Genomic DNA, 26,716 nt, shown 5'->3' on the forward strand with positions numbered 1-26,716 from the left:
CATCCGGCATCCTTGGCACCCACCCTACCTTATTTATCTGTGGCCTCTTGGGCTCTAACATAGTCTCTCCATGGGAACCAAACTGCATAATAGTCATTATACTAATTGTAGCGTCAACTCTTCCGACATTTCAGGAGTCACCTGATTTTCCCACCTGACCCCCAGTCTCCCAATGGTTATTAAACTCCCCCGGTTCATCCATTCAGTGATGTCATCACACACGTGGAATGACATCAAATAAACACCCCCCACTATCCCCAAGCATGCCGGTTGTCTTAAGCTAATGCCTTATGGAAAGACCGTGATGAATGCCTGTTACCGCAGGTAACTAATCTCTCCGAAATGCCTTTCCACCAGTAACAAAGTGAATTGGCGGTGGAAAGGCACATGCGTCGCTTCATTTTTTCCCAAAGTTGCGCAAAATTTCCTACCGTAGGAAACTTTGTGCAACTTCTCTCAACATCTATTAGTCTTTCTAACCTCCTCTCATTCTGTCAGTAATAATCTAACATCTTCCTTTTATCATCTGTGCTTCATTATATCCATACCTGCCTATCACTTGTATGTCCATCATTTATCTCACTCTATATATTTCCTGCTATTATTGATTTGCTTCTCATATACTGTACAAGTCTTCTTACCATCCATCCATCTTTTTGTCACTTTCACCGTCTCTTTAGCCGTCTGTCAATTTCTCTCTTTCCTTCTAAACATGTTACTCATTGTCTATTCATGTTATAACTTATCTTTCTTGTTTCACCGGTCTCTAACCATCCATCTCTTTACTAAAGATATCTTTTTCTATCTGATTCTATCCACACATCAGCATAGCTGCTTTTCTTGTAACCCTCTGTTATTGAATGAATAGGGGTTTATCTGTGGGGCAGCTTTCCCTCTCGCTAACCATTAATCTATATAAACACCAATTACTGATCCATCCAATTCTTTCCATACTGGTCATTCTAGTTGTACCTATTATCTAACCATCTTTTCTTCATTCTCTCCATACCATCTATCACTGTGACAATCCCTGATTCTCTCTATGCCCGCACCTTTAGTATCTATTCATATCTACCCATCTGTTGCTCTAAAAATATTTTCCTCATTCTCTCCATTTCTTAGGGCCCGTGACACATGGGGAGATTAGTCATGCTGCAACAAATCTCCCTGTGTGTCACGGCCCTTACTATCGGTTCCCCATTCGATGGCTACCTGCCTATTGTCTAACCAGGTTCTTTTATCTCTAACAAGCTTTTACCTCATTCTATCCACAACTCTCTTTTTTTAACCATATTATTCTAATGCTGTCTACCAATACCTGTCTATCATCCATCTCCAGTGTTGGACTGGGATGTCAAGGGCTCACTGGGGCTACCACCTCGAGTGCCCACCACCCCAGCATCCATTGAATCCAACACACAGAACCTACATTAAAAATACAATAATCCTAATTTTTTTTTTTTAATTAAAAAAACCATATATTATTTCTAATTACAAAGCAGTAGCATTATTGCGTTCATGGTTACTACCATGTAAAAACAAGCCCCTCCCTTCACCCTTTGTTTAAACTGTTTTGTCTTAACAGATACGCAGCCAATGATAGAGGAGGAGCTGTCAGCTATTCCAACTCTTCTTACACTGGATTGTTTGGTATAAATAAAAACTTTATTTTGATGACAATATACCATTTCAGAACCAGAAGTCAGATATACAAGATTTCACCTTGGACCTGGCTATACAGGTGGTAAAAAAATCATTTTCCACAATCGTATTTACAGATTTCCAACTCTTAGACTCCATATAAAGAGGGGATGGGGGCGATACACAAATGTGAGGTGCACATTAGTATGAAATACGGTCTGTATCTGAATAATACCTTTTCCAAGTAAATATTTACAAGTAAATAGAACATTTATTAAGGCTGCATATATTATATATAGATCACATCTGGACAGGGCATGTGAGGTAAAATCCATACATTTCATTTTCTGAAGCCATTTATTTCATCTTCCATTTCCTGCAATAAAAATACAAATGTGTAAGCACTAGATTCACAAAACCACTCAGAGCTGACATTATGCAGGGGGGGAGTTGTGCGGCTAATATTAGTCTCAATTTTTAATACCCACAATGCATTGTTTATCAACAGCACCCTATGCAGCAGCAGGTTTACTCAAAGCTCACTCAAGTCCTTTATCAGCCATCAGTTATTAAAGCCATTTATTGTCAGTATGATGAATGTAGTTACTAAAAGATCCATTTAACAATAAAATTCACGGTACCTGTAACCTAGACTCAATTGTATCCCTCCCTGAACTTACGTCAATGATATTAAGTCAGTGATCCCCAACCAGGGGTGGGCAAAATAAGGCCCACGAGCCACATCCAGCAGAAGTATGGACCCTGATTGGTTGCACCTCGTGAGGGTAGCCAGGTGGACAGAAGCAGCCGGAAGATGCAGGGAGAGCCGGTGGGGGGGTGATGGAGGATATTGGGAAGCTGGGGAGTGGAGCTGCAGGATGCTGGGGAGTGGAGGCCCCGTGATTTCTGATGGCAGCCCTGGATTACGCTGGCCCGGCACGGCACGGCTGTAAATCAATGTGGCCCCTGAGCCAAAAAGTTTGCCCACCCCTGTCCTACAGGCTAGTAGTCCCCCATAGGGCTACCAAATAGCCAATTGCAGCCCTTATTTGGCATTCTAAAAGAACTGCTTTCATACTTAATGTGGCTTGCCAACACTTTTTACATGTGGCTCACAAGTATAAAAGGTTGGGGACCCCTTCCTTAAACTTGTGAAAATTATCTACCATCCGCCCAAACATATACCTTTTGGGCAAAAAATCCAGTTCTTTGAACAAAGTCCACAGGATTGCCTGGGAAAGCTGACTGTGCCTAGGTGGTGAGGGAATGATGTACCCCAACCTATGTTTTTAATGCCTTGCAACCCCGGAATTGTTACCGCCAAAGGTGCTTTCATCTGTACCCATATACACCCATAAATTACTCCCACTCCCTCGTGCTGGGCTCTACAGAACCTCAGGATCCTGTTTTGTAGCAAGAGGTGGTGATTGCAGTGGATCTTCAAATGACTCACTAAATTGCATGTCTCACCTTATTGCCCTAGGGATCCCATTTAGCACTTTAATTAAAGGAAATGTAATAATGCATTTGATGGGAGCCTCGGTGTGTACTACAGCATCCTGGCTACTGATAGTAAATAAATGCAATTCTGATTAAATGAATATACAAAAGACAATTAAGATCTAGATCTATAGATGGGAAGTGGGCCTGAGGCTTAAACCCAGAATCACCCTAATGTACCATGTTAAAAGCAGAGGGGTTGCAGCTTGTTTGTGAACACTATACATGCTTCATGATGCACGTGGAAGCCCACTGAAGACACGTATCGGTCTAAAAAACACAACGAAATGCTGTATAAAAAAACTATACCTTTAGTAACATCGTTTTATCGTAGTCTTTACGATGTCTGTATATACACTGGCTGAGTAAGGCATACATCTTTTCCAGCTGAAATACATTATATTCATTGCTTCTTACTACAGCTTTGTCCAGAAGATTCTGCAAAACGTGAAACAACAATTATATATTTTGTATTACACAAAAGAATTCTAGGATCACAATACAGAAACATCATTCAAAAGGTATGTCCGTAGCAGCCAAGTTATGCACGGCAGATCTGTGACAGTTAACACCTAGGGTTAAGAATTATGGCATTAGGAATAGTTTAGACTTGCCTTAAGTTTCTGATGATCAACATACAAGGCTGGGGTCGCTTCTGAAAGTACCTCCATAGCTTCCTCAACGCTGACCAATTGCTGCTGTTCAACCTGAAGTTGTCTTCCACGGGTCATACGCATAAAATGTACATCTATGAGGACATTCAGAATAAGTCAATTCACTTCCCACTGTGAATACTTAGTGTAACAGATACATACATACATGCATGCAGACCTGGACTTACTACTGGTTGTAATCTAGCCTATGGAAAATTTTGGAGATTTCCTTGTGGTTATGTTTTGAACTGGGAGCCACTGCTTGGCACAGCACTGCCTTGGGCTGGGTTATATGTAGAAATGTGGGTTTCCTGCAGGTAGTACTTTTAGGGCTAGGTATCTGCGAGGGCCAGTGGCCCAATTCTCAAGTAACATTTTAGGTTTGCAGTGACAGAACTTCCAGTTTCAAGCTGACCAGCAGATAAGGAAGTGGACAGTCTCAACGGGCAGAGGGTTAAAGATCCAGGTGGGTTCAGGTTTCAGAAATAGGACCCAAGCAGGACTTTACTGGCTGATTAGTAGCTGTGCTCAAGGATAATGCAAGAGGTTCGTTACAGTTGTCATTCGTGCAACACGTACATTTCAGTGAAACTAAAGCTAGTGCTACGTACCACCTGATTCACTGTTCTCTACAGCATCAGCTTCTTTTCTTGTTGGCTCTTGAGGTGCCGTAGATTCAGGTTCCTCAGTATTAACAGCGGCTTTTAATGTGTGCATTGGAAAGTCCTCAGTATGATTGTCTGCTGCAGGCGTCTCATTCCCTGCGTCGGCTGAAGAATCCAGCTCTATCTCCGTATGGTCAAGGCTCGATTCTGGATTTTCCTGGTCAGCCTCACTTTCAGCCTTTCCATTAATTTTCTCGTTTTCATTTTTAAAAGATGGGAGAAGCTTCTTTTTTTTAGTACAGTTACCCGAACTCCAACGGCTTTTCCTCCTGTATTTCTTTTTATATTGGGCTACAAAGGACATTAATGAAACAAATCAGATATAAAAAGCAACACAATACCTATATAGAATACATATCACCACCGAATGTTAGAAAAACTTTCTTCTGCAAAATATCAAGTAACATCTGTCAACTTCTGGTTTTCATGGTAATAAAATGTTCCGCACCACTTTCAATATTAAATGAAAAGCCCCGGACCAGTGACATGGATAGCTTTGCAGCAAAATGTTTACGTGAGGTTTTACTTTGCCTTATGCTGCTCTGCATAATCCAGGTTGCTTTTCAGTTAATATCAGTAGTTGTGACAAGGGCATTTTGGCTGCTGCTCACCACCACTAATGGAAACTGCCTAACACAGTTAGTACAGGCAGTTACTAAAACGTAAGGTGGTTTAAATTTAAATCAACTGAAAGTGGAATGGGTGGTTTCAGCATAATGTAGGCCAAAATTTAGCTTAGAAATAGCCTGTAGAGCTACATATGCATGCATTCACCATCTAGTGACAGATGCAAGGGAAACACAGGCATATACAAGTACTGACTGTGTAAGAGATAGTGAAGTGTGGGTTGACCTGCAACCCGCGGGTTACAATTAGGTCAAGTGGGTTAAGGTTGAAATTTGGGCGACAATTGTAGGTTAGGGTTGGGTGCAGGGCAGACTGGAGAAGCACACTTTCTGCTCTGGATGTTTCCGTGTTGGAACTTAAAGTAAGCACAGAAATAGCACACAGAGCATACGGGTAGGTTTTGGGTCTCAAAGCTCTCGCTCAAAGAACTTTCATATCTAGTATAAATAAATCTAAAGCAACTGGACTTGTTAGGTAATCATTGAAGACGTTTCACTACTCATCTGAGCAGCTTCTTCCGTTCAACTGACTGGTATGGTATCGCCACCGAATGTTAGAAACCCTTTCTTCTATTGAACTGAAGAAGCTGCTCGGATGAGTAGTGAAGCGTCTTCAATGATTACCTAACAAGTCCAGTTGCTTTAGATTTATTTATACTAGATATACCATGACTTGGATGAATGAAAATCTTCATAGACCACTTTCGTGATGTTCTGCTGGCTGTTACTGCAAGCGCAGGCCCATGCATGATTAATTGAGTTAACTGCCAACACAACATTTAAAAGTAAATACAAAACAGCATTAAGTAGTTTGTAAATAAAATGTTAAATTGTAGAATGAATTTGCAAGGTACACAGTGTAATATAGTTTTAAAATGATGGCAGCATTCCAGCATAAATCTATGCTGGTGGGGGGGGGAAGCTATTTCTATGGCACTACAATTCATGAAAAACGTTCAGAAAATGCCATGTCCCAAGAAGGCTGCAAACCCAGTACCATAATGATTAGATATGACAGTAGGTGAAGAATGGCACATAAACACAGGTTTAACAACGTACGTGCACTTGGTGTGCTGGCTGCCAGGGGTACCGACGACTGCCCTGTCTTCTCCGTTTCTGCTTTCTTTCCATCTGTAAAGCCATTTTGTTTCGGCAGAACATGGTAAAAAGTTGGTGCAAATGCGGAAGCACAAAAACCTTTGAAAGGAAAAGAATAAGCGTGATATTACAATACATTTTTAATGACAACAGTATTCAGTCACACAACTGAACATTTTCTTGCATTCAGGGATATATAATGGACAGTTGTCCTTTTAATAATGGTAGCACCACCCTACATTGTGTGAATGTTTTAGCACAAAGGTTTTCAAAACTTCAAGAGATTAAAAACCTCTTTGCTGTGCATGTTTAGATACTTCTTTATACTTCAAATAATGCCCAAGCTTGTGATGCTCACCTGTGCCCAAATTATTTAAGCTGTGATCACAATATGCGGATCGCCAGAGTTGATTAAGTCTATAATAGTGCTGGGATCCCTCCAGTCTGTGCTGGCCAGGTGTGTTATATGGAAAGCTAGCTCCGCATGATTTATTTTAGACTTGCTGAACTGACAGCCCCATCTGAGGAATGGAGTATCCAAAAGGATTGGTGGACAGTAATTACAGTCTTGGATACCACGAATGTCTTCAAATAAACACTCAGCAATACAAGACAGACAGAAGAAGTAGCTGGCAATTGTATTGAGTCTGGACATAAGGTTATTAGCTTAAAATGTTAAATTATCAAGTCAGTTAAACCTAAAAGGAAGCAGAGGCAAAACAAATATAACCATCATCAGATACTTGATAGGTAACCTTCTTGCCTATTTATGCTTATATATATTCCATAGATTCCATTTTAATCTTTACTGACTATCATAAATGGATTGCTTATGCCATTTCTTCAGGAATTATGGATGTTTCAATACTCTTAATGGACAGTTTGAATGATTAGTAGCAAGGTATACCTTTTATTCCTGTTATATAGGATGCTGGCCACTAGATGGCGTTGGCTTATAGGATATAAATGAAATTGTTGGCTGTCAATGCAGCTTGATAAAGGGCTAGCAAACTACTTGGGAGGTTCTGTAGGACACTGTCAGATCAACCAATTGCATCCTACAAGGTTGGATGTAGTTGAATGGGTTAAAAAATAATGTGTGAGAAAAATCTGGATGTGTAAACATGGAAGCTTTGCCATTCAATGCGACAAACCTGTCTTAAGGGAAGGTTGCATGATGTGCCTGCATCCAGCAAGATAAAATCTGATGGGTGTCTGACTTATTAAAATACATGGTGTTTGATGTAGATGCAGGAACAAAACACCATTTGAGTTACATTACATGATCAGATGTAAAATCCTTCAAAATCTTGTGCTGTTGCAGAACAGAAAATCTCACCCACAAAATCTGATCAAAATATTTCATGTAGTTTAGCCCTTAGCCCTGAAATAATGTGCCACTGTGCCCTAAACACGCAATAAGGGCAAACACAATCTGCCAACACTACACTTGGTGTGTGCCCTTGCCTTAAAGGCATTTTATTAGGGAAAGTACAGGGCACTTCCAAGTTCCTAGCCCTTTGAGAGCATTATTTTGTTTTGGATACCTGTTAATTCTGCATGTAGCCAAGTTTTTCAACAAAAAACATTTATCCCTGTTTATGCCTATAATACTCCCCCAATTCAAGGGTAGATTGGAAATGTTAGTGTAATCACCAATGGCAGCCCGGTGATTTTGCGGTCACTAGTCCCTGTCCCCAAAAAGCATTTGATTATGGAAAGACCAACTGTGCAGAGTTTAGTCTTAGTTTTAGTCTACTTGCCATGTATATGGTCAGATTGGCCACAGATCTGGCAATTGGCTACTGGGTCAACAACTGCAGATTGCAATTCTATTAACTGGTCTGTTTGTACATTTCTGGGCTTACCTGGACATGAAATAGATTACCCTTCTGCCTGCTGCATATTTCATAATTAGTTCTGAATTCAAGCTAGACCATTGCTTGTTACTGTACCTCTTTTCTTGCGAGATTCTTGGATTTCTTCACAAAGCTTTTCAAATTCTTCATCCAACTCCTCTTTAATTATTGCGTAAGTGGCATCTTTGAGAGTGCACGCTCTGTGCCTGATCAAACGATCTGAAGTTGAATGAATAAAGTACCTGTTACTTTCTGAATAATAAAAATAGTATAAACTAGGTAACCGCTTGTAAAATGGACGAAAGGGAATAACTCACCTCCTGGGTCCTTATCAGGGTTGTACTCTAAAGCATTGCTACATATGAGATCAATATCTTTTAAATATTCCTTCACAGTGTGATACTTGTGCAAATCAATTTTGCTGATGACAGTAGAGAGATCCATCGGCTGTGCAATGACAGTCACATAATCAGGCACCTGCAAACAAAATTTTGAACACTGAGCCAAGAGGAAGAATGCACATTTGTACCCTAAGGGGCAGACTTATCAAAATGTGAGTTTAGAGCTTAATTCATTAAAACCCACCCACGTTCTATTCATTCCAATGGGATTTTTAGAAGCGTATTTATCAACAGGTGAAAGTTAGAACTCACCACTTGATAAATACACTTATTTAAAAACCCACCTTTTATAGTTAAGGGACATGTGCAGAAACCAATCTACACACTTACTAGAAGGGGGTGGACTTTTTTTGTTTAAAAAAACTTCTCACTAGTCCAGTTACCTCTTCTGGATCAACAGGCTTGGTGAAAACTCTGAAGCGTTTGTCTATGGCAAGTCTGTGGGAGACGTCCCTTAAAAAGAGTCTCAGCTCTCGCAGTGTGCTCTCTTCCTGCTCTTCCAATTGTTTCAGTTCCTCAGCTGAGAGCGTGCGTGGCTCAGGTGGAGGAGCAACAGGCAAAACCTCCAATGCCTGCAGAACTAAAGCACAACAGGACTTGCTATAATAATAAGGTGAATTACAACAAAAGAAAAATGAAACAACTGCCAGAGATGACTAACCTGCTTTCTTTTTAGAAACTGGAGCTTTGGCAGCTTGATTTATTATAAGATCCTCAAAGAACACCCTCCTTTCCTCTTTGTTTGGCAACAGAACATGAAATACTTCACCATACTCTTCCACAAAAAGTTCCTGCAACTGTGGGGAAGAGAGTTATTCCTCATTATTTGAATTTACATTTTTTCCCCTATTTACCTGCATATATTTTAAAGTTGAGTTCACTGAAAGTTAACACTTGTGACTACATTGAATAACAGTTTACTAATGCATATGATGGTAAATGAGCCCTTATTTCTTAAAGAGCTTAAAAAATTGAGGTCACAGCATTCACTGGGTTAAACAAAGCAGAATTAAATGAAAAATAAAGCAATTAAAAAAAAAAAAATCTACCTCGTGCGGCAACTTATAATGATCCACATCGCATGTTGCAAGGAGGAGAATAGGTGAAAAGGAAGGAATGCTTTTCAGCAAAGTAACAAATGTTGCCTTCAGTGTGTCACTGACTGTTTCCCACCACAAATGAATATGTGGAATATACAGTATACTTGGGGCAGTTCTCTTAGCTTCCCGAAATAGCTAATGGGACAAAGAAAATGAAAGGGAAAAAAACCCATTAATTCTATTCTATAAGACAAAACGTTAACATTTACTTGATTAAAACGTCTTACTATAATAAATTAAGCTAACCTTCATTATTTCCCCTTTATGCACCTTAGTGTTTTTTGACAGTGTAATTCATCACCGTTCTATCATCCATTTGCCTATGACGTATTTGGGCTGATTCTTGATAATCTGATTTAAGTGCGTTTTTATCAATTAAAAGAAGAGACCCTTAGGGCATATAGTATAATATAATAGGTGAAACCATGGCAATGTCTACTGGCAGGTCACTATTAGGCCCAACGTATCTTTATACTAAGTAAACTAATATATCCTGGAATTAAATCATACAATTCCCATGCTATAACTAAGATATATCCGACTGAACAAGCCAATACACTCTTTCATGCAATTTGACAGCACATAAATACATGCACTGTAGGCTAAAACTTCTAATTTGCTTTCAGAGAGATGGTGTTCAGAGAGGTGGACTAAATGATAAAAGGATATTTGTAAAGGGATAGACAAGAAATCCTTTATTCTATAATAAATTATAAATGTGTACTGGTATGTGACTCCTCAGTAAAGGAAAATCTTAAACCTCCCATTGATTTAGTCACATTCAGCACTTTGGGAACACAGGGGCTGTAAGGCATCTCTAAGAGGAATACTGCACAGAAACCACATCAGTGGCCATAGTAAAGTTACCTGAGCGCATGTCTCTTCAGGAGATGTAGCACCAACACCAAACAGAACAGCAAGATCTGCTGTGTATACAGTAAACTTCTCCAAGGCATGTATAGCTGCAGGAGCCAGATGTGTCCCTTGCCCATGCCCAGGTTTCCCAGCCAATAGGAGCCTAGGCCTATAGGATGTTGGATGATTATGTGCACTCCTGGGAAAACAACATGTTTGTATACAGTGTTAGATAAACAACTTTTTTATATGCATAAAAAAAGTTAACACCCACTTTAGACCCTTAAGTTGCTCTAAACACTTAACAGTTTAAAAGTATTAGGCAGGGGTGCAGTGAGACTGTGCCCACAACAGAAATAAGATTCTTTATGCTCTCACACACATCAATTTATTAGAGACATTGGCCATATTTGCCCAAACTCACCAACATATGAAGTAATTAGAGGTTAAAGGGAGCTTGAGAATGGCACTGGATAGAAGGCAAACCAGAACGCCAAATTTAACCCAACCCACTTTCTATTTAAAGCAATAGTTCAGTGTAAAAATAAAGGTAGCCTGTGCAAAATGACATTTTAATTAGTTAAATCTAGAGTGAACAGATGTCCAACGTAATAGCCAGAGCACAACAACATGTTTCTTTGCATCTTTCTGCTAGTGATTCAGTCCCCCTTCTTCTAGTCACTGACTAACAAGTTAGAGATGCCAAGGAGGAGCTGTGTTCTAATATGTTAAGACACCCATTCACTCCAGCCTTACATTACATTTTTAGTTGACTATATTGAACACTTATTTTTCACAGCGTTTTAATCAGTTTTATTTGTACACTGAATTGTTCCTTTCACAAATCAGCCTGAAAAGTAAATCACCCATGGCTAACTGTACAGGATTGTCCTCCCACTATATACAAAGTTCAACTGAAGTTTCAAGACTAAAAAGGTTTAAAAGCACCATTCTTTCCTACTAATAGAAGGCAAAACATGCACAAAATGTATCAACCTCCTAGTACAGGTGCTCCTGACTAGCCATGGGTCTAGCTTCTCTGTATAGCACCACAGAATATAGAAAAGGCAAAGTAAGTCAGCACTGTGAAGGCAAGTAAAGCCTGCGGAGGGCCCTGTGCTGAAATGATTTGTTTGCAGACCCTGCACCTGTCCTCACAGGTTGCCTTGGACTTTTAACCCACATATCTACTACTATGGTAAATATTGCAGTTTACTCAACTAAATTAATGCTAAGAAACGTAAATTCCCTCTTCTCAGATTTTAAACAACCTTCAGCTATTCAGATACCATTACTCCTTACATGCTTTGCCCACACAAAGAATAACAGGAAAGCAGACCGACTTTCAGATGTGACTAAGATGCAACAAAGGGTATTAACAGAGGCCTTTTGTACTAAGAACTTGCAAGAGCACAGATTGGCCTACTCCTACTGCCAACGTTCATTCCAAAGTTTTAACATTGCCCACTATGATTGCTTCAAATAACAGCAATACGTCAAGGAGTAAAAATTAGTCTCCAAGTGTATTCTTAAAAACCAGCAAGCTGCACCTCCTGTGCATAAATACAAATATGCAAAGGAAAGCTGTGAACTAACAAACCAAAATTGTCTCACAGCAAATATTCTAGTTAATCAAAAGCTCCTTGTGTATTCAACTATACATTCATAGGTAACAAATTAACTGTCTACATATGTTGTGCCATTTTCTTAAATCATATTAACCCCTGCATGATATAGAATACTTACATATGTAGCTGAAGAAATGGCCGATTTGGTTTGTTTGGCGTTTTGTTAGGTAATCCATTGTCAAAAACTGATAGGCCCTCATCATCACTATATAATAAATCTTCATCCAGCAGGTGATTGGAAAGTTCTAGTAAAACAAAAAAAGTAAATTAGCCACTTCAAAACACCTGGTTATGTTTACTTTTCCAAAGTCCAACCAGGGACATTGGAATCCTTAAACATTGCTATCTGAAATCATCAACCCTTAGATAGGATGTGGAGCAATACTACAAAGGGGAGAGATTGTACTGGGAAGTTCTCTATATAAACAAACCCCTCCCCTTCCCTCACCTCCAGAAAGGGCATCTCATTATACAAAGGTTTCTCTTTGTGGACCGATTTGTTTTGATGTTTGAAATACCAAAAAAACAAAGTAATTAAAGAGGCAAAAAATATGTTCAGCGCAAGCCCTATGGACATTTGAACTAGAGTGAAACTGAATGGTTTCAATACAGCTATAATGGGAGAATTCATCATATCTGAACAAAAAAAAAGGGTTCTGTCTGCAGAATGTTTGGAGCAATACAAATAATTTTCACTGTTAGACATCTTCCCAGGAGGTAAAAGGAACCCAAATGTGAATGTAATTAGACTCATACCAGATTGTTTTTCTTTCTTGATTCCTTCAAGAGCATGAGGAAATATTTTTGTCAGAGCTTTCAGGACTTTACAAAGTGTGTTCTGAAGAAGTGGTTGGATTATTGGAGACAGTGCTTGCCCAGGAGATATGACCGCTCTCTGGGATGCTGGCACGATTTTCTGCATGGCTGTAATGAAGTCTTTAGCAGTAATCTTTATAGAATCAACATCCAGTTGCAATTTTTCTGTTGTGGTATAAATCTGGGGATATCGGCGGCGCAATGAACAAAGAGCTGCTTCTGCACACACAGACTTTATATCTGCTCCACAGTATCCTATAGGGGAATAAAGACAAATGTGGTTAAAAAAAAAAAAAAAAAATTTGCCCCTTACATCCTGCTAATTCTTAAACTCAAACTTCTAAATGCAGTTCTCAAAAACTATAAATGGTGTGTAATCTGGAAAAATCCAGTAAATTAACAAATTACATAGATCTAGTCTTGTGGCAAAGATTGTATTTAACTTTAAGACTTGTTTAATGGCCCCTAGAAGAAATGTTTACAAATGCTCCCCCCTATATAAACTGAAGTCAGACAATACATTCACTCCCAAGATGTAGAAACCTGAAACGTCTTACCAACACATTTTTCAGACAATTCGTCCAAAAACAGGTCCGATGGCTTTGGGTTCCATTCTTTTGTGTGAATCTTGAGAATATCCTTTCTTGCCTTGAAACAGAAGCAAATAAAAAAAAAAGTAAAAAAAATGTTTAAACGTTATTCTTCCCAACTTTTGTTAAGGATTCCCGAGCAACACTTAATAGGGTTATGAAACTTGTTTTCAAATTGTACATTACTTCAATAAATCAAATTTTAAAATGTACAAAGGGGTCTTTATAGTATTCTGTTTAAAAGAGTTGCAAAGTACCCCTTTAACTAAATGACATTGAAAATAATCCACTTATTTGCATTAACTATGTTCTGCATTTCTAGCCATTCTGAAACACAAAATGACTTGGTTAATGTAAAACCTGTTGTATAGTGCCTAAAAAACACAATTACTTTTATTAAAAAGCAGAAAAGGGATTAGTAAAAGTATTAAAACAGAAAATTGTGAACAAAAGTTACACTTCAGGTTTATTAAAACGCAATAGTGCATGTCAAGTAAAAAAGCTTTAGCAGCTGCACAATTCTGCCTTCCCTACAGAAATATAAAGTTTCATCATAACAATTTACCATGCCATTACAAAATGAATTTTCACTCTTTTGCACAATAGTTACCTCTTGGTCAGGCAAGGAAAAAAGAAATTCTCTGTCAAAACGCCCCGGTCGTCTTAAAGCAGGGTCAATTGAGTCAAGTCTATTTGTGGCCCCAATTACCACGATTTCTCCTCGACTGTCCAGTCCATCCATAAGAGCAAGCAAGGTGGAAACAATAGAACTAAAGAATATAAAATGGGATTTGTTTTAAGAACTTACAAAAATGCTACTGTCAGTTCAGCTGCCCTGGTTATAACAGAGAATCAACTTTATTTTACTATATGGATGTATACTTTGTGGCTCCTATGCCCCATATGATGACAGTACTGTATAAAACGGATACAATGTATACAGGAGTGTAGTACAAAAAAAAAGCATTGTATCAGTTTGTATACAGATGGTTTTACATTTACAGAATCATCACATTTAAATGAGAGTTAGATATACCTGTGAATTTGATCCTGTCGACTGGATCTTACAGGTGCCAAGCCGTCTATTTCATCAAAAAATATTATCGAAGGGCGCATCTGATAGGCCTATTAACAAGAATCGTTAAGTTATGTTTGATTCAAAGCAATTCCCCCCCATAAATACAGTAAATCATACTAAATATACCTGATCAAAAAGTAGCCTTAACTGGCGCTCAGACTCTCCAACCCATTTGCTTAGGCAGTCTGCGCCTTTCCTCATGAAGAAAGCTACTCTCCTATCACCAATACTGCACTCATTGGCCAGTGCCCGAGCAACCAAAGTTTTTCCTGTACCAGGAGGGCCATAGAACAGACAGCCACTAAAAAAAGAAATATTTTCAAACAAATCATTGTCAAAAGTGGAAACAAAAATGTGTCTTGACTTAAGTATACAGAATGTTTGCAAACTGACAAAAGCAGACTAAACTGTTCTAATTTGCTACATTAGCTGATCCCCATGTTTCATTAAAAGCCATCATAACTGATACAATAGCTACTGACATTCCACAAGTGCTGTTGAATGTAACTAAAGTAGCAAATTCGGACAGACTGTACCTGGATTATAGAGATGCTAGACAAAACTCCAGAGGAACAGCAAATTGTAACTTCAGTTTTAAAGATACTGATCAGAAATTAAGTTTTGAAAGTAAACAATCCCTATTAAAATTGCAAAAGCTTAAAATAATGGAATTGGGATTATCCACTAACATCTTGCAGTATTTTTTCCTCTGTAAGTGGCCATTTGAGTTGTACAGCCCTCATGTCAGTAAGTTTGACATGTCTGCCACACGCAAGCCAACCTGCCTACATCAAACAAACTCTTAAAAAGACCCATTTAAAGCAGAGGGATCACAAAATCCATAGTATGCTAGGTTAAAGGACATGTAAAGCCTACATTTGCCTACAATGTATATCAGTTGGGCACATCACCCCTAACCAAATGGCATTATTTGTACTGCATATATCCCCTCTGCTTGCCAGCACCATCACATTTTCCTAAAGCAAATAGCAGCTTTCTCCTGGTGGCCATTTACCCTCTGACACATTTATATCTGCAAACAGCATACACACACACACACACACATAATGACTCTTATTCAGCATACATTTCATCAAAAATACAGGCTCATACAGGCAGAACTGTCTCTGAGAAAAGTTCTGCTTTGTTTGAGCTGAGCTCAGGAGAGGAGGTGAAGAGAAAAAAAAAAAAAAAAAGCAGACAGCTAGAGCGGAGTTTCTTTGAGAACCAGCAATGCCATCTCTTTACTGGCTGCTAGACTGGGGGGTGTGTTTAGTAATCTGAGCTAGAACAACTGAGCATGCCCACAAGCCAATGCAAATTCCCTGAGGGAGGGGGCCGAGTGGGTTACAGGAGGAGAAGGAAATCTAAGTGATTAAGGGGATGTTGCAGCCTTACTATTAACCTCTGGACAACCAGTGTGGCAGGTGTTAAGACTTCAAAGAGGCTGTTTATTGATTAAATTTGTGTGTGGGGTTTACATGCCCTTTAAGTAAAAGTAAATAAAAGATTATGTAGAACTGCAAACATGCAATAAGTATTACAAAATCTGTATAAAATAATTCAGGTTCAGTTTAACACAAAATTTTAGAAGAAACCCACCGTGGAGGTTGTATCTTAAATTTTTCAAATATTTCAGGATAAAGTAAAGGGAAAACGACCATCTCCTTGAGAGAAGAAATATGTTTAGAAAGTCCCCCAACACTGCTGAATCTGACCTATAATGCAGGAAAACAAATAGGCAAATTACAAGACTTAATACAGCTGTAGTTACAAGGACCAGTTCCAAAAACAGAGGAAAGTTAACTTCTGTTGAAGGACAGCTCATTGAAAAAGAATTAGTGCAGCTTGTGGGTCTAAAGGTGGCCACACACGTGGCGATTTGGGAACTTCCTGACGGCAGATTTTGCTCAGGCGCCTTCTATGGCGCCCGATCAAAATCTTTAAATATGGCCAATCAGCGAGTTGACCGATATCAGCAGCATCCTGCGATATCGGTCGACTTGCCATACGATGTTTCGAACGATATTATCGGTGCGTGTATGGCCAGCTTTAATGAGCAAGAGTAGAGTCAGCACGCTGACCATGGAAAGGTAGCCTGCATATGCTCTAGTACAGACTACAGATGCTGTTTTAGCCAGTTAAAACTTACAGAAACATACATAGCGATCAATGTGTCACATATGCATAAAAACCCCATAACACGAAAAGTTATTACAGACTTAAATTTCTGCCTCTTTGGAGACTAAACTTTAAATGTAAACTAAATTTCATCCATTATTGACAGCAGCTAATAGGTTATTGCAGCCTAACCTGGACCACTATACTCTACTAGTGCTCCCCATACTCTACTATACCACTATATACCCTACTAAGGCTTGTATCTACCCATTTGCAAAACTGGTGCAGTCGATTTCCTACTATAAAGTTTCTAACACTAATTGTAAGGCTAAAACAACCATACTGCATATGTGCAAGAATGAATGTGGAATTCAGGCAGCAGTAAGATATACTTTACTTTTTATTGGTTTTCAAAATGGCCAGTAACATTGTGTACTCTTCCTTTAAATTCAAGGTCGAGAGAGGACACAGAAAATGCACTAACAAGAGAATTCAGTATTCAGAACTTACAGTTGCATCTATCTGCATTGGATCCACATCTGCAAGGCTTGCTCCTATTTTCATTCTGTCTTTTTGAATTCCCTTTAGATCATCTCTTTGCAGATTAAGAGGTAGGCACCTATGGGTGTGATAAAGTGCAACATTTTCTACACACTTAAAATGAAATAGTTTAAGATTTGTTTAAATTTACATCCAAACAAGGGATATATTCTTATAGGTAATGCTTTGTTTAATACAGACAGACAATAAAATAAAATCAGAACAGTTAGCACTTTGGTAAAAAAAAAAAAAAAAATATATAAATGCCAAATCTACTCATCTGTGGGAAACGGAGTTTAGGTTACATAATATATTCTGATATGTGGTGTATACAACAAAATGGTGTCTAGTGGTTATCTACTGACTAACTAGTTTGCCAAGGATCCTTGAGCTTCCCACCACACATTCCATATTTTGCCAAATCTTTTTAGGAAACCTCTGGCTAGTAGGGCGAGTTTATAAAGAGGTAGGGAATGATTTACCAGCATTATCTGGTTTTATATGTACGATGCTTGGGACCCAATCAATCATTTCCTTGGCAAAGTACAACAATGTTTCATATCTGCACTCTTGCTTGGTTCTTGGATCAAATCATCTCGAATTCACAGTATTAATATATAGTGTTACATTTTGGAACACAATAATTTGAGGGTCGTGGCCTCTGACCAGAACAGAGTAACCCTTGGACAAGACCAGACCATATGTAGAAGTCTGCCTATTTAGTACCACATGTATGGTATTTTGTCTTAGACCTTTATTGTTTGGGTGTAAATTAAAATTAGTGCATCCATTTAAATTGGCTCCATTTATCCCTTATTGAAAATAAATAGCAGTAAGCTCTGTCTGTGCCCTCTTTAGAGTCCTCCACTGTGAAATCCAAGACACTCTTCAGCCATTTGTTATAGGTTGTTTGGAAGGGCAGGGGTGTGGTCTGTAACAGTACAATTTCAGATTGGGGTTGAGTGAGCTGTTCTCTAACCTTACCACACAGGTATTTAGGGAACTTATAACTGGCTATAGGTTGCAGGATATAAAAGGTAGCAAGACTTGTCCCAGCTGATCTTACCGAAGTAGAGTATTATACTGGCTAGGGTAGTTAGGGAGTAGCCCACCACCAGCCAAATAAGATAACATCCAGGGTTGGGGATTGTTTAATTAGGATTGCAAGGGGCTCAGTGGCTAAAGCAAACAGGGGTGAGTGGGCAGCCCTGTCTGGTACAAGGGGGCAAGGGATCCGATAGTGTTCCATTCACCCTAAACTAACCAGTTCTTTGGGAGCAAAGAGCAGGCAAAGCCAATTTAAAAAGTTGGGACTAAAACCACATTTAGACAGCAATGACCAGAAGGCCAATCCACTTAGTACTTTCTCTGGACTCTGCCAGAGCATTTGATTAACAGTGAATCAGTGTTCTACCAGGCAAACACCAATCTGGTCCGGGTGGATCATGCCTGGTTTAACTTGTATTAACCTGCCTGCCAATACTTTGACATGGGTCTTTAAATCTGTATTAATAGGGAGATCGGCCTATTAGGAACTGCAAGGCTATTTCCCAGGTTTTAGTATAATGACGATTAAGTATAAAAAGGAGGGTAGTTGGTATGGATTAGGCTGTTTGTTGCTGCCATGAGTGTGTTCACTAATGGAGGGACTATGTGGTCAAAAGTGAAAGTTTTTTTTTTTATTTCGTTTTTGCAAGCACAACTGGGTCTGCCAGGTGGGGTGGGGGTTGCAAAAGTCTTAATCCAATACCTTGTTACTGTAGGGAAATAATTACCCCCAATTCCTTGTATCTCCATGCACTGTGAAGAAATATGTATTATACCTGCTAATAGCTTTGTTACGACTCCGATTCAGACGCCTCTCAAAATGTTGCTCATCATCTGATGACGAGGATGTGGAATCACTACTATGGATTGCATGTCTTCTCCTAAAGCAAAAAAAAAAAAAAAAATACTAGCAAACAGGTATAAAACTATAGTGTGTTATTCCAACACTGAGCAGTAAAGTGATTTACAATTTTTTCCCGTTTTTCATAAGAGACAAGAACCAAAGTCCCTGTATAATTTCAGTTAAAAAATTTTGAAATATTTATAATACACAAGCCATGAATATTCTGTAAATCATATTATAAATGGTGGTTAGTGATGTCATCAGTTATAATCAGTGTTAGTGAGGTAATTTCGGTCACATGACTTACTAAAACCTGTGTAATAAAATTAAGTACACCCTGTTGAAAAATATGAGGATGTTAAAAGTCACCTTGGCTTTCAGCCCTGTGCTTTTCTATAGTCCTGCAACTCTTCAGTGGACTTCTAATATCCCTGTATTTCACATTATTTCACATTAGCCACTATATATTACACACCTGTGAAATCTACTCCTAATTCTAATGGTTTAAATTAATTTTATAGTTTAGATACTTTTGCATAACACATCTTGCAATAAGTGCATTAGCTGAAGCAGAAAAGGTGTAATAAACCACCATTAACCCCCATATTGACACTAAAAAACTACTCTTCAAAATATTAATATATGTAAAAAGTTCCCTATAGGTCATGTTGATCATTTTCCACTGACAGGGCTGCTTTTGTAAGTAATTGTTACTTAAAGCTCCTAAACCTGACTGTTTTGCCAACCTGACTGTCCCTTCCCAACCTGTCAGTTATAGCTTCTAACAGATTACTGCTACACAAATATGGCAGCCCCCTCAGAGTAACTTGGGGGATCATTTAGGCAATATAAAAGCATTAGGCAAATACTATTATGGAAAAATTATAAAAAGCATGCAAAGACAATGTTATGACTCCTGTAAAAAGGGTTTCAGTTATGGTATCAGAATTTCTTTAAGATAAACCCTCCACATCTTCTGAATAACTTTAGAGTACAAAGGTTTATTAGACATAAGACAGAATGATCAATCTAACACTGATATAATGCCAAGATATGTATTTTATAATAAAGCAAACTTGGACTATCTCGACAAATTCCTGTAGTGGAAAATATCCAGAACTTTAAAACAAGCATCCTTCTAAACCATCACAAACCTTCAAGAAAAAAGGGTTGAGGGGAACTCTAACTGCATTTCACCAAATAGTCAGTGCTTGGATTACAGTATCAGTATATATGATGTCAATGTATACAAGTTTCTTGCACATATAATGCGGTTTGCAAACTATAAACATTCTAGGAAAATATTTTTTTGCAAATTACAGTGGTTCATTCAATAAAAGCTACACAGGTTAAGAGAAAGAAAACTCCTCACAAACCTGTTAAGACGCCTTTTGCAGTAAGGACTTCTTGGTCCAGCAGAACCAAACCGATGATACCTTCTTGTTGGAGAAGCGGTATTGTCATAAAACATACCACGCTTCTTATAGCTCCTGGGTTCTGAAGCACAAAAATATTTAATTGTTCATGACAAGTAAAGCAAAACACAAGACACACTACTAACCAGAATTGGTTTTTAGAATGTAGAGCAGGATTTTTATTTTCTTTTCAGCTGAGACTATCTTATTGAACTTCTAGGCATTTATTTCACTGCTCGTTTGCTAGGTTCTGTGATTACAGCAACAGTTATGTGACAAACCAGAGCTGAACAGCAGTTACATGCGAATGGGTGTGTATTAGATAAAATGGAATAGGATGTTAGGTTATAGTGATATTGTGTTACTGAAATGGCCTGTCTACCAAACTTAGCTCCTTAAAACTTGTAGGTTGGTGAAAAGACTCAACATGCACAAACAATGAGTGAGTATCTTCTGCAAGACTTCAGAGGGCAAGCCTCAATATAACAGCACTACTGGATAATCTAGAGAAGATTCCATTTTGTGTACACAGGGCTTACCAAAAGTCTGTTTTTTTACACCAAAAACTGGCGACTAAAATCCTATTTATTCTGCACAAACCAATCACTGAAATAAACAGCAGTATCCTGAGAGATTTTACTAAGTTTAATTTTAGTATCAGAAATGTAAAGCCAGATATAGCCATATTTTATTACATTTCTATTCGATTATGAACAAGCTTTTTATTTGAACCACAAGTTTTTTTGTACAAAAAACAGGCAAAAGTGTATATAACATCCACTTTAGTCAGCAAACAAAAATCATCACATCTGAGGTGGGGGAATAGTCAAATGTATTTAAAACTACCTGCTAAGGGAGCCTGGTAGGGCACAACTGTTTTTCTCTGACGGAATTCATAACGCTTTTGGTTATCTTCTTCTCCGTCTTCATCGTCATCTTCTTCCTCCTCCTCATCATCATCCTCCTCCTCTTCCTCCTCATCCCCATCCTCGTCTTGCTCTTCCCCTTCTTCAGATGTTTCTAAAAAAGAATGGAAACGATTGTTCTAAAAACTGCTGGAAGGTGGGTTAATACACACATAAGTAAAGTAGACCTCTACATGGGAGAATGATAGCCAAAATACCATCCTTAAATATGATAATGTAGAACTGGCTATATCCGATGGGTCAGGTTAGTGTCTTGAATACATAACTAGTCTCCCTCTACCACTGTAACAAGAGAAGGCTTGAATATAATCTCTCCAAAATGTGCCATTGATTATAAAGGACTGTACATTATTGGAAAATCTATTTGTGTAGACAGAAGTAGTGGCTGTGGTATTTAGCAATTCAATGTACCCCTTTTGAACACATTACACAGGTTTTATGGTGGCTTACGACAGTCACTTACCACCACTTTCCTCTTGATTATCTGTGGTTTCCTCATCTAATCGTGCAGCACCACGTTTTTGCTTCACCCGTGAATACATATCAATGCTCTCCTGAAAGGGAAGGTATTACATATTCTTTAATAAAAAGTCAACGGTGAATTAAGGAAACATACATAAATGCAGTTTACTACAAAACCCATTTCAAAAACTTAGTTTAGGATTTTTATAATTACACACTTCAGTGCTATTGAAGACTCCAAGTTCATCAAGGTCCCGAAGACGTCGGCGGCGCATTTTCTTCATGTGGTCCATCTTTTGCAAAACAGCTTCAGCGGTACTGTAAGAAAGTGTTAACATTTAAGTGTGCACATGTACAGCATGATCTTTTATTAAAAGTCAGGCAGCTGTAATATAGGCATGATTATAGGGGTCGGAGTAAAGCTGCGAGTCAAAAAGGTTCACATCTGATGAGAGGGATAGGAGGACAATAGGAAATCTAATTCACTCACTTGGCAATTGCATCTCACTTTATACAACTGACCCTCCACCCCCTGTGCACCTTTTAGCTGCATTCAATAGCTTTACCTTTAGGTTAGAAGCAATAAAAGCATGTAACCACTCATTTCAGAATGTGCAAAAAAATACAAGGTGTATACATGGGGGTATATTTATCATGCAGTGTAAGAAGTGGAGTGAAGCATTACTGGTGATGTTGCCCAGGGCAACCAATCAGTGATTAGATTTGAACAGTTAAAAAATCAAAACAAAGCATCTGATTGGCTGCTATGATCAACATCACCTGTGATGTTTTACTCCGCTTTTTACACAGCATAATAAATATACCCCCAAGATGTACAATGTTTAAAAAGAGGTTAAGATGTGATACGGAATAATGCCAGATTACACAAGAACCATGCAACATGCTCTTCATGGATACTTTTGAATACTTCAGTTTGCGTAGAACAAGGCAATACATGGCAGCACTCTGTGAGAACTATTTTAACTTACTTTGTTATGAGTTTGTCAAACAGAACAGACTGATTAGTTGTGCTGTAACGGCTTCTCCTGATCCTTCCACTCCGGCGAACCTCTACATCTCCATTCACTTGATGGGCAGCAGCCTTCTCTGTGTTTCTTGTCCTCCTTGAGGTTTCACAAGGAGAGGTTGCTAGTTCTTCTGGTAGAGAAGTTTGAGACATTTCAAATATTGCAAGTGCATAAGTGCAAGTTAAAGTGAAGTTTACCTGAAAACCATAAACCAACTAGCCAGATATTTGCACTGATCTCACTTGAACTGCAAACATTTTGGCTAGGTTCTCTAATTTTATTGTATTTGCTCACACAAACTAATTTCTCAGTGTTCAGTAAAACATAAGTTGCAGGAAAACAACTGCTTAAAACTAAGCCTCAAGGTGCAAGTCATCAAATCCAGTTTAGAGTCTGCAATTCAAGACTGCTAACTCAGATATCCATTACCTTCCCTTATCATAGGTGCCCCTACCTATACTGACTGTTGACACAGCAGGCGATCTATTTACCCCTGTATGGGGGCAAACACTATGGCCTCACTGACTGGTTTCCGATCAGTGATGAGACACAGATGCAGTCTAATTTTGCCAGATACTTACAGAAACAAAGACTCTTTTGGCAACCTGATCAAACTAGAAGATTTATGATCAGCTAGGAAACAGTGAGCTAAACATATACAACCAAATCACTACAAAATAAAAATTGCAAAGGAATTAGCCTGTGTGCAGTCAAATTAAAGAGGAAAAAAAAAAAAAAAAAAAAAGAAAAAAACACATCAGTACCTCCATTGCAGTTTCCATTCATGCTTGCATCTGCTTCTTGCTTTGCCCCCCTTCTAAAAGGAAAAAAAGAGGCTTCATTACCAACAGTTTACCACTTAAATGAGTAAGTCAGTTTTAAGACATACAGAATGGGGGAACAACCCTAGCAAGTCTCAAACAGGGAACACACAACTTATAATTCAGATTTTTAAGAAACCTATAGAATAAGGCCTGTGACTCAAGGCTACATAGACCCAATTGCTACTGCACATGAAATGTGTGCTATCTAGAAGAAATCTTGTAATCGTAGGTACCATACCCAGGCATATGAGATACAGTGCTTGGTTGCGTGTTGCACAGTTCTGGGAGTAGTTTTGTATAACACCCCCCCATCCCTTTATGGATCATATTTAACATTTAATACATAACAAAAGCATTACCTTGTAAGTCTCCTGACTTCATGTTTATCATTCATTTCATTGGTTTTATCCAGGCTTTTATCTGGGCTACTCTGAAGGTCTTCAAACTTCCGCTTTCTTAAAGTTTTCTGAGTATGGCTACTGGGACCCTCATTATCAGAAAAGGGACCCTAACAAAAAAAAAATACGTTAAGACAGGGCCGTGATACGGAAAATGATGAGATTCTAGAAGGTCTTTGGATAAACCTTACTGCACATTCTTCTATTTTTCATATATTGTAACAACCAAAACATCATTATCTCCCTTAAGATTGTCAGTTGATATCTGTAGGTTACATATGTAAGTGTACAGAATGATGTTAACATCTAAGTCAAAACCTAGTTGCAGTTAAACTACTCACATTTCAGTGTGGATACAAGTACTGTGAGCAATTGGGATGACCAACAGGATAGAATTCTCATTACTGCCCCGCAAAGTCCCCACCACACAGATCCACAGCAGCCAGTTTCCACTGACCAACTTAGTGAAAACATGAGACATTTTTATACATACAGAATGGGAGTACAGCCATATATTATTAGATTTGGCTGTTCAGTTTGGCAGCTTTCAACTACACTGGCCAACCAACTCTAAATATAAGCCATTTGGGCTGCTTCGACAGATCGTGCCATCCTATTGGATTGAAGATGCTTGTAAATATTATCCTCCAAGGCAGTGATCCCCAACCAGTAGCTCTTGGGTAACATGTTGCTCCCCAACACCTTGGATGTTGCTCTCAGTGGCCTCAAAGTAGGTGCTTATTTTTGAATTTCTGGTAAGGAGGCAAGCTTTGGTTGCATAAAAACCCTGTATAATGCCAAACAGAGCCTTCTGTAGGCTGCCAGTCCACGAAGGGATATTAAGTAGCCAATTATAGCTCTTATTTGCACCCACAGGAACCTTTTCCATGCTTGTGTTGCTCCCCAACACTTTTTCCATTTGAATGTGGCTCATCGGTATAAATGGTTGGGGATCCCTGATCCAAGGCAGCATGTCAGTCCAATGGGGCATTGGAACACAGTCACAGTCAGTCGACAAGCACTTGTATGTTGCCTGTCCCTATGCAGATACCAGAGGGCAGGGGCGGGCCAAGCCGTCCGGGCGCCCTAGGCAACCCGGTTGGCCACCTCGCCCGCCCCCTCCGTTGGCGCGCATGCGCAGTTCGGGGGGGTGCGATGCCGTGGGTCATTGCCCCTGCCGCTTGTCATTAGCGGCGGAGGCAATGGCAAAGTAGAGGAACTAGGGGTAGGCAGCAGAGGCTTCTCCCTGGCGCCCCCTAATCATTGCGCCCTAGGCAGCTGCCTCTTCTGCCTACCCCTAGTTCCGGCCCTGCCAGAGGGTATTTGTCATCTTTAGAGACCCAGGAAGCCAGCTGTGCAGGAAGGCTTAGGTCCTATGTATGGAGGCCATTCCTCTGTCAGGGGAATTCTGGGAGTTGTAGTTTAAAGGGGAAGTTCACCTTTATATTAACTTTTAGTAGGTTACAGAAAGGCACATTTTAAGCAACTTTTCAGTTAGTCTTCATTGTTTATATTTTTTGATTTGCTGCCTTCTAACTTTTTGAGCTTTCAAATAAGGGTCACTGACCCAAAGAACTATTGCTCTGTGAAGCTACAGTGTTATTGTTACTTTCTAAATACTTATTACTTAATTTTTCAATTATGGGCCCTCCCCTATTCATGTATCAGTCTTTCATTCAAACCACTCCCTGGTTGCTAAGGCAATTTGGATCCAAGCAACCAAATAGGTGCTGGAACTCCAAGCTAACAAAAAAATGAAATTATAAAACTACAAATAATAAAATAATGAGAATATTTCTCTCTACGTCATACTAAAGGGTCACTTAGAGGTGGGCAACCCCTATCTATTTATCTACGTTCGTTAACTTGCCCGTATGTTACTGGGGGGCCAAGGACAATGCTCCAGAATACGGGGTACACCTCAGCCCCCTCGGAACACGCTGAATATAGCCAATAATATACCCATGACTTACTTGGCCAGACCGGGCCGCCCCATTGGTGCCGGTGTTCCTCTGAGACCTCCGTTTGCCCAACTCCGGGGACTCGTTCTGGGGCTCCAGACTCAGAAACTCGGAGCTGGCATCGAGCAGAGAGTCTTGCTCCCGGTAAGAAGGCCCAGCGCCGTTAGCCGTCCCCGTAGAGCTCCGAAGCAGCACCATGACCGCTCCCGCCGCTGATTACAACCCTCACAAACGGATCAGTCGGACGGGACAGCGATTCCAAATTCTGGCGCCACAAAACTTCCACAGCCTGACGCTCTCCCAGATCATATCCCTCCGCCGACTGTCTAAACTATGGTTTTCCTATTTCCAACACCAAGCGCCTTCCGTCAGCGCAGCTAATACTCTCTGCCCGTGTAAACCGTACGTACACGTGTATCGGCCGCGGTGCGAGCAAGTCGCTCGAGGAACTACTACATTCGGTTACACGTATACCGCGGAGGGACACGTTTGTTTTGGCGCGTCCGCAGTTTGTTTTTAGCGCGGGAACTAAAGGGCGAGTTTTGATTGGCTGAAACGTGAACACGTGTTTTACCCTTCGGCCGATGTTTTCGGCGAACGCAGGGACTTTACAGCGGCGACAACTGCAATATTTATAGTG

The 26,716-nt window shown here is 39.4% G+C and overlaps 1 protein-coding gene across 2 annotated transcripts; it reads right to left on the minus strand.

Annotated features, from left to right (window-relative positions):
* Positions 1 to 1,646: 1,646 nt before the first annotated feature.
* On the minus strand, positions 1,647 to 26,607 carry atad2 (ATPase family, AAA domain containing 2). Of its 2 annotated transcripts, none has more exons than XM_031903490.1 (28): positions 26,089 to 26,607; positions 24,077 to 24,225; positions 23,658 to 23,710; positions 22,855 to 23,020; positions 22,084 to 22,183; positions 21,867 to 21,957; positions 21,324 to 21,497; positions 20,439 to 20,559; positions 18,995 to 19,099; positions 17,142 to 17,250; positions 16,113 to 16,228; positions 14,637 to 14,811; positions 14,469 to 14,557; positions 14,043 to 14,202; positions 13,400 to 13,490; positions 12,783 to 13,097; positions 12,145 to 12,271; positions 10,411 to 10,597; positions 9,493 to 9,678; positions 9,105 to 9,240; positions 8,827 to 9,023; positions 8,360 to 8,519; positions 8,139 to 8,261; positions 6,145 to 6,282; positions 4,406 to 4,750; positions 3,756 to 3,889; positions 3,451 to 3,579; positions 1,647 to 2,017 (listed from the first exon to the last, which is right to left on the minus strand). In XM_031903490.1, the coding sequence occupies exons 1-28, from the start codon at positions 26,272 to 26,274 to the stop codon at positions 1,982 to 1,984; spliced, it is 4,098 nt and encodes a 1,365-aa protein (XP_031759350.1). In that variant the 5' UTR covers positions 26,275 to 26,607; the 3' UTR covers positions 1,647 to 1,981. The 2 variants fall into 2 exon arrangements, with proteins under 2 accessions (XP_031759350.1, XP_012820627.1); XM_012965173.3 differs by having other exon boundaries at positions 22,855 to 23,023; positions 26,089 to 26,606.
* Between the last annotated feature and the right edge of the window lie 109 nt (positions 26,608 to 26,716).

The sequence above is a fragment of the Xenopus tropicalis genome, chromosome 6, assembly GCF_000004195.4.
Source record: "Xenopus tropicalis strain Nigerian chromosome 6, UCB_Xtro_10.0, whole genome shotgun sequence".
NCBI lineage: Eukaryota > Metazoa > Chordata > Amphibia > Anura > Pipidae > Xenopus > Xenopus tropicalis.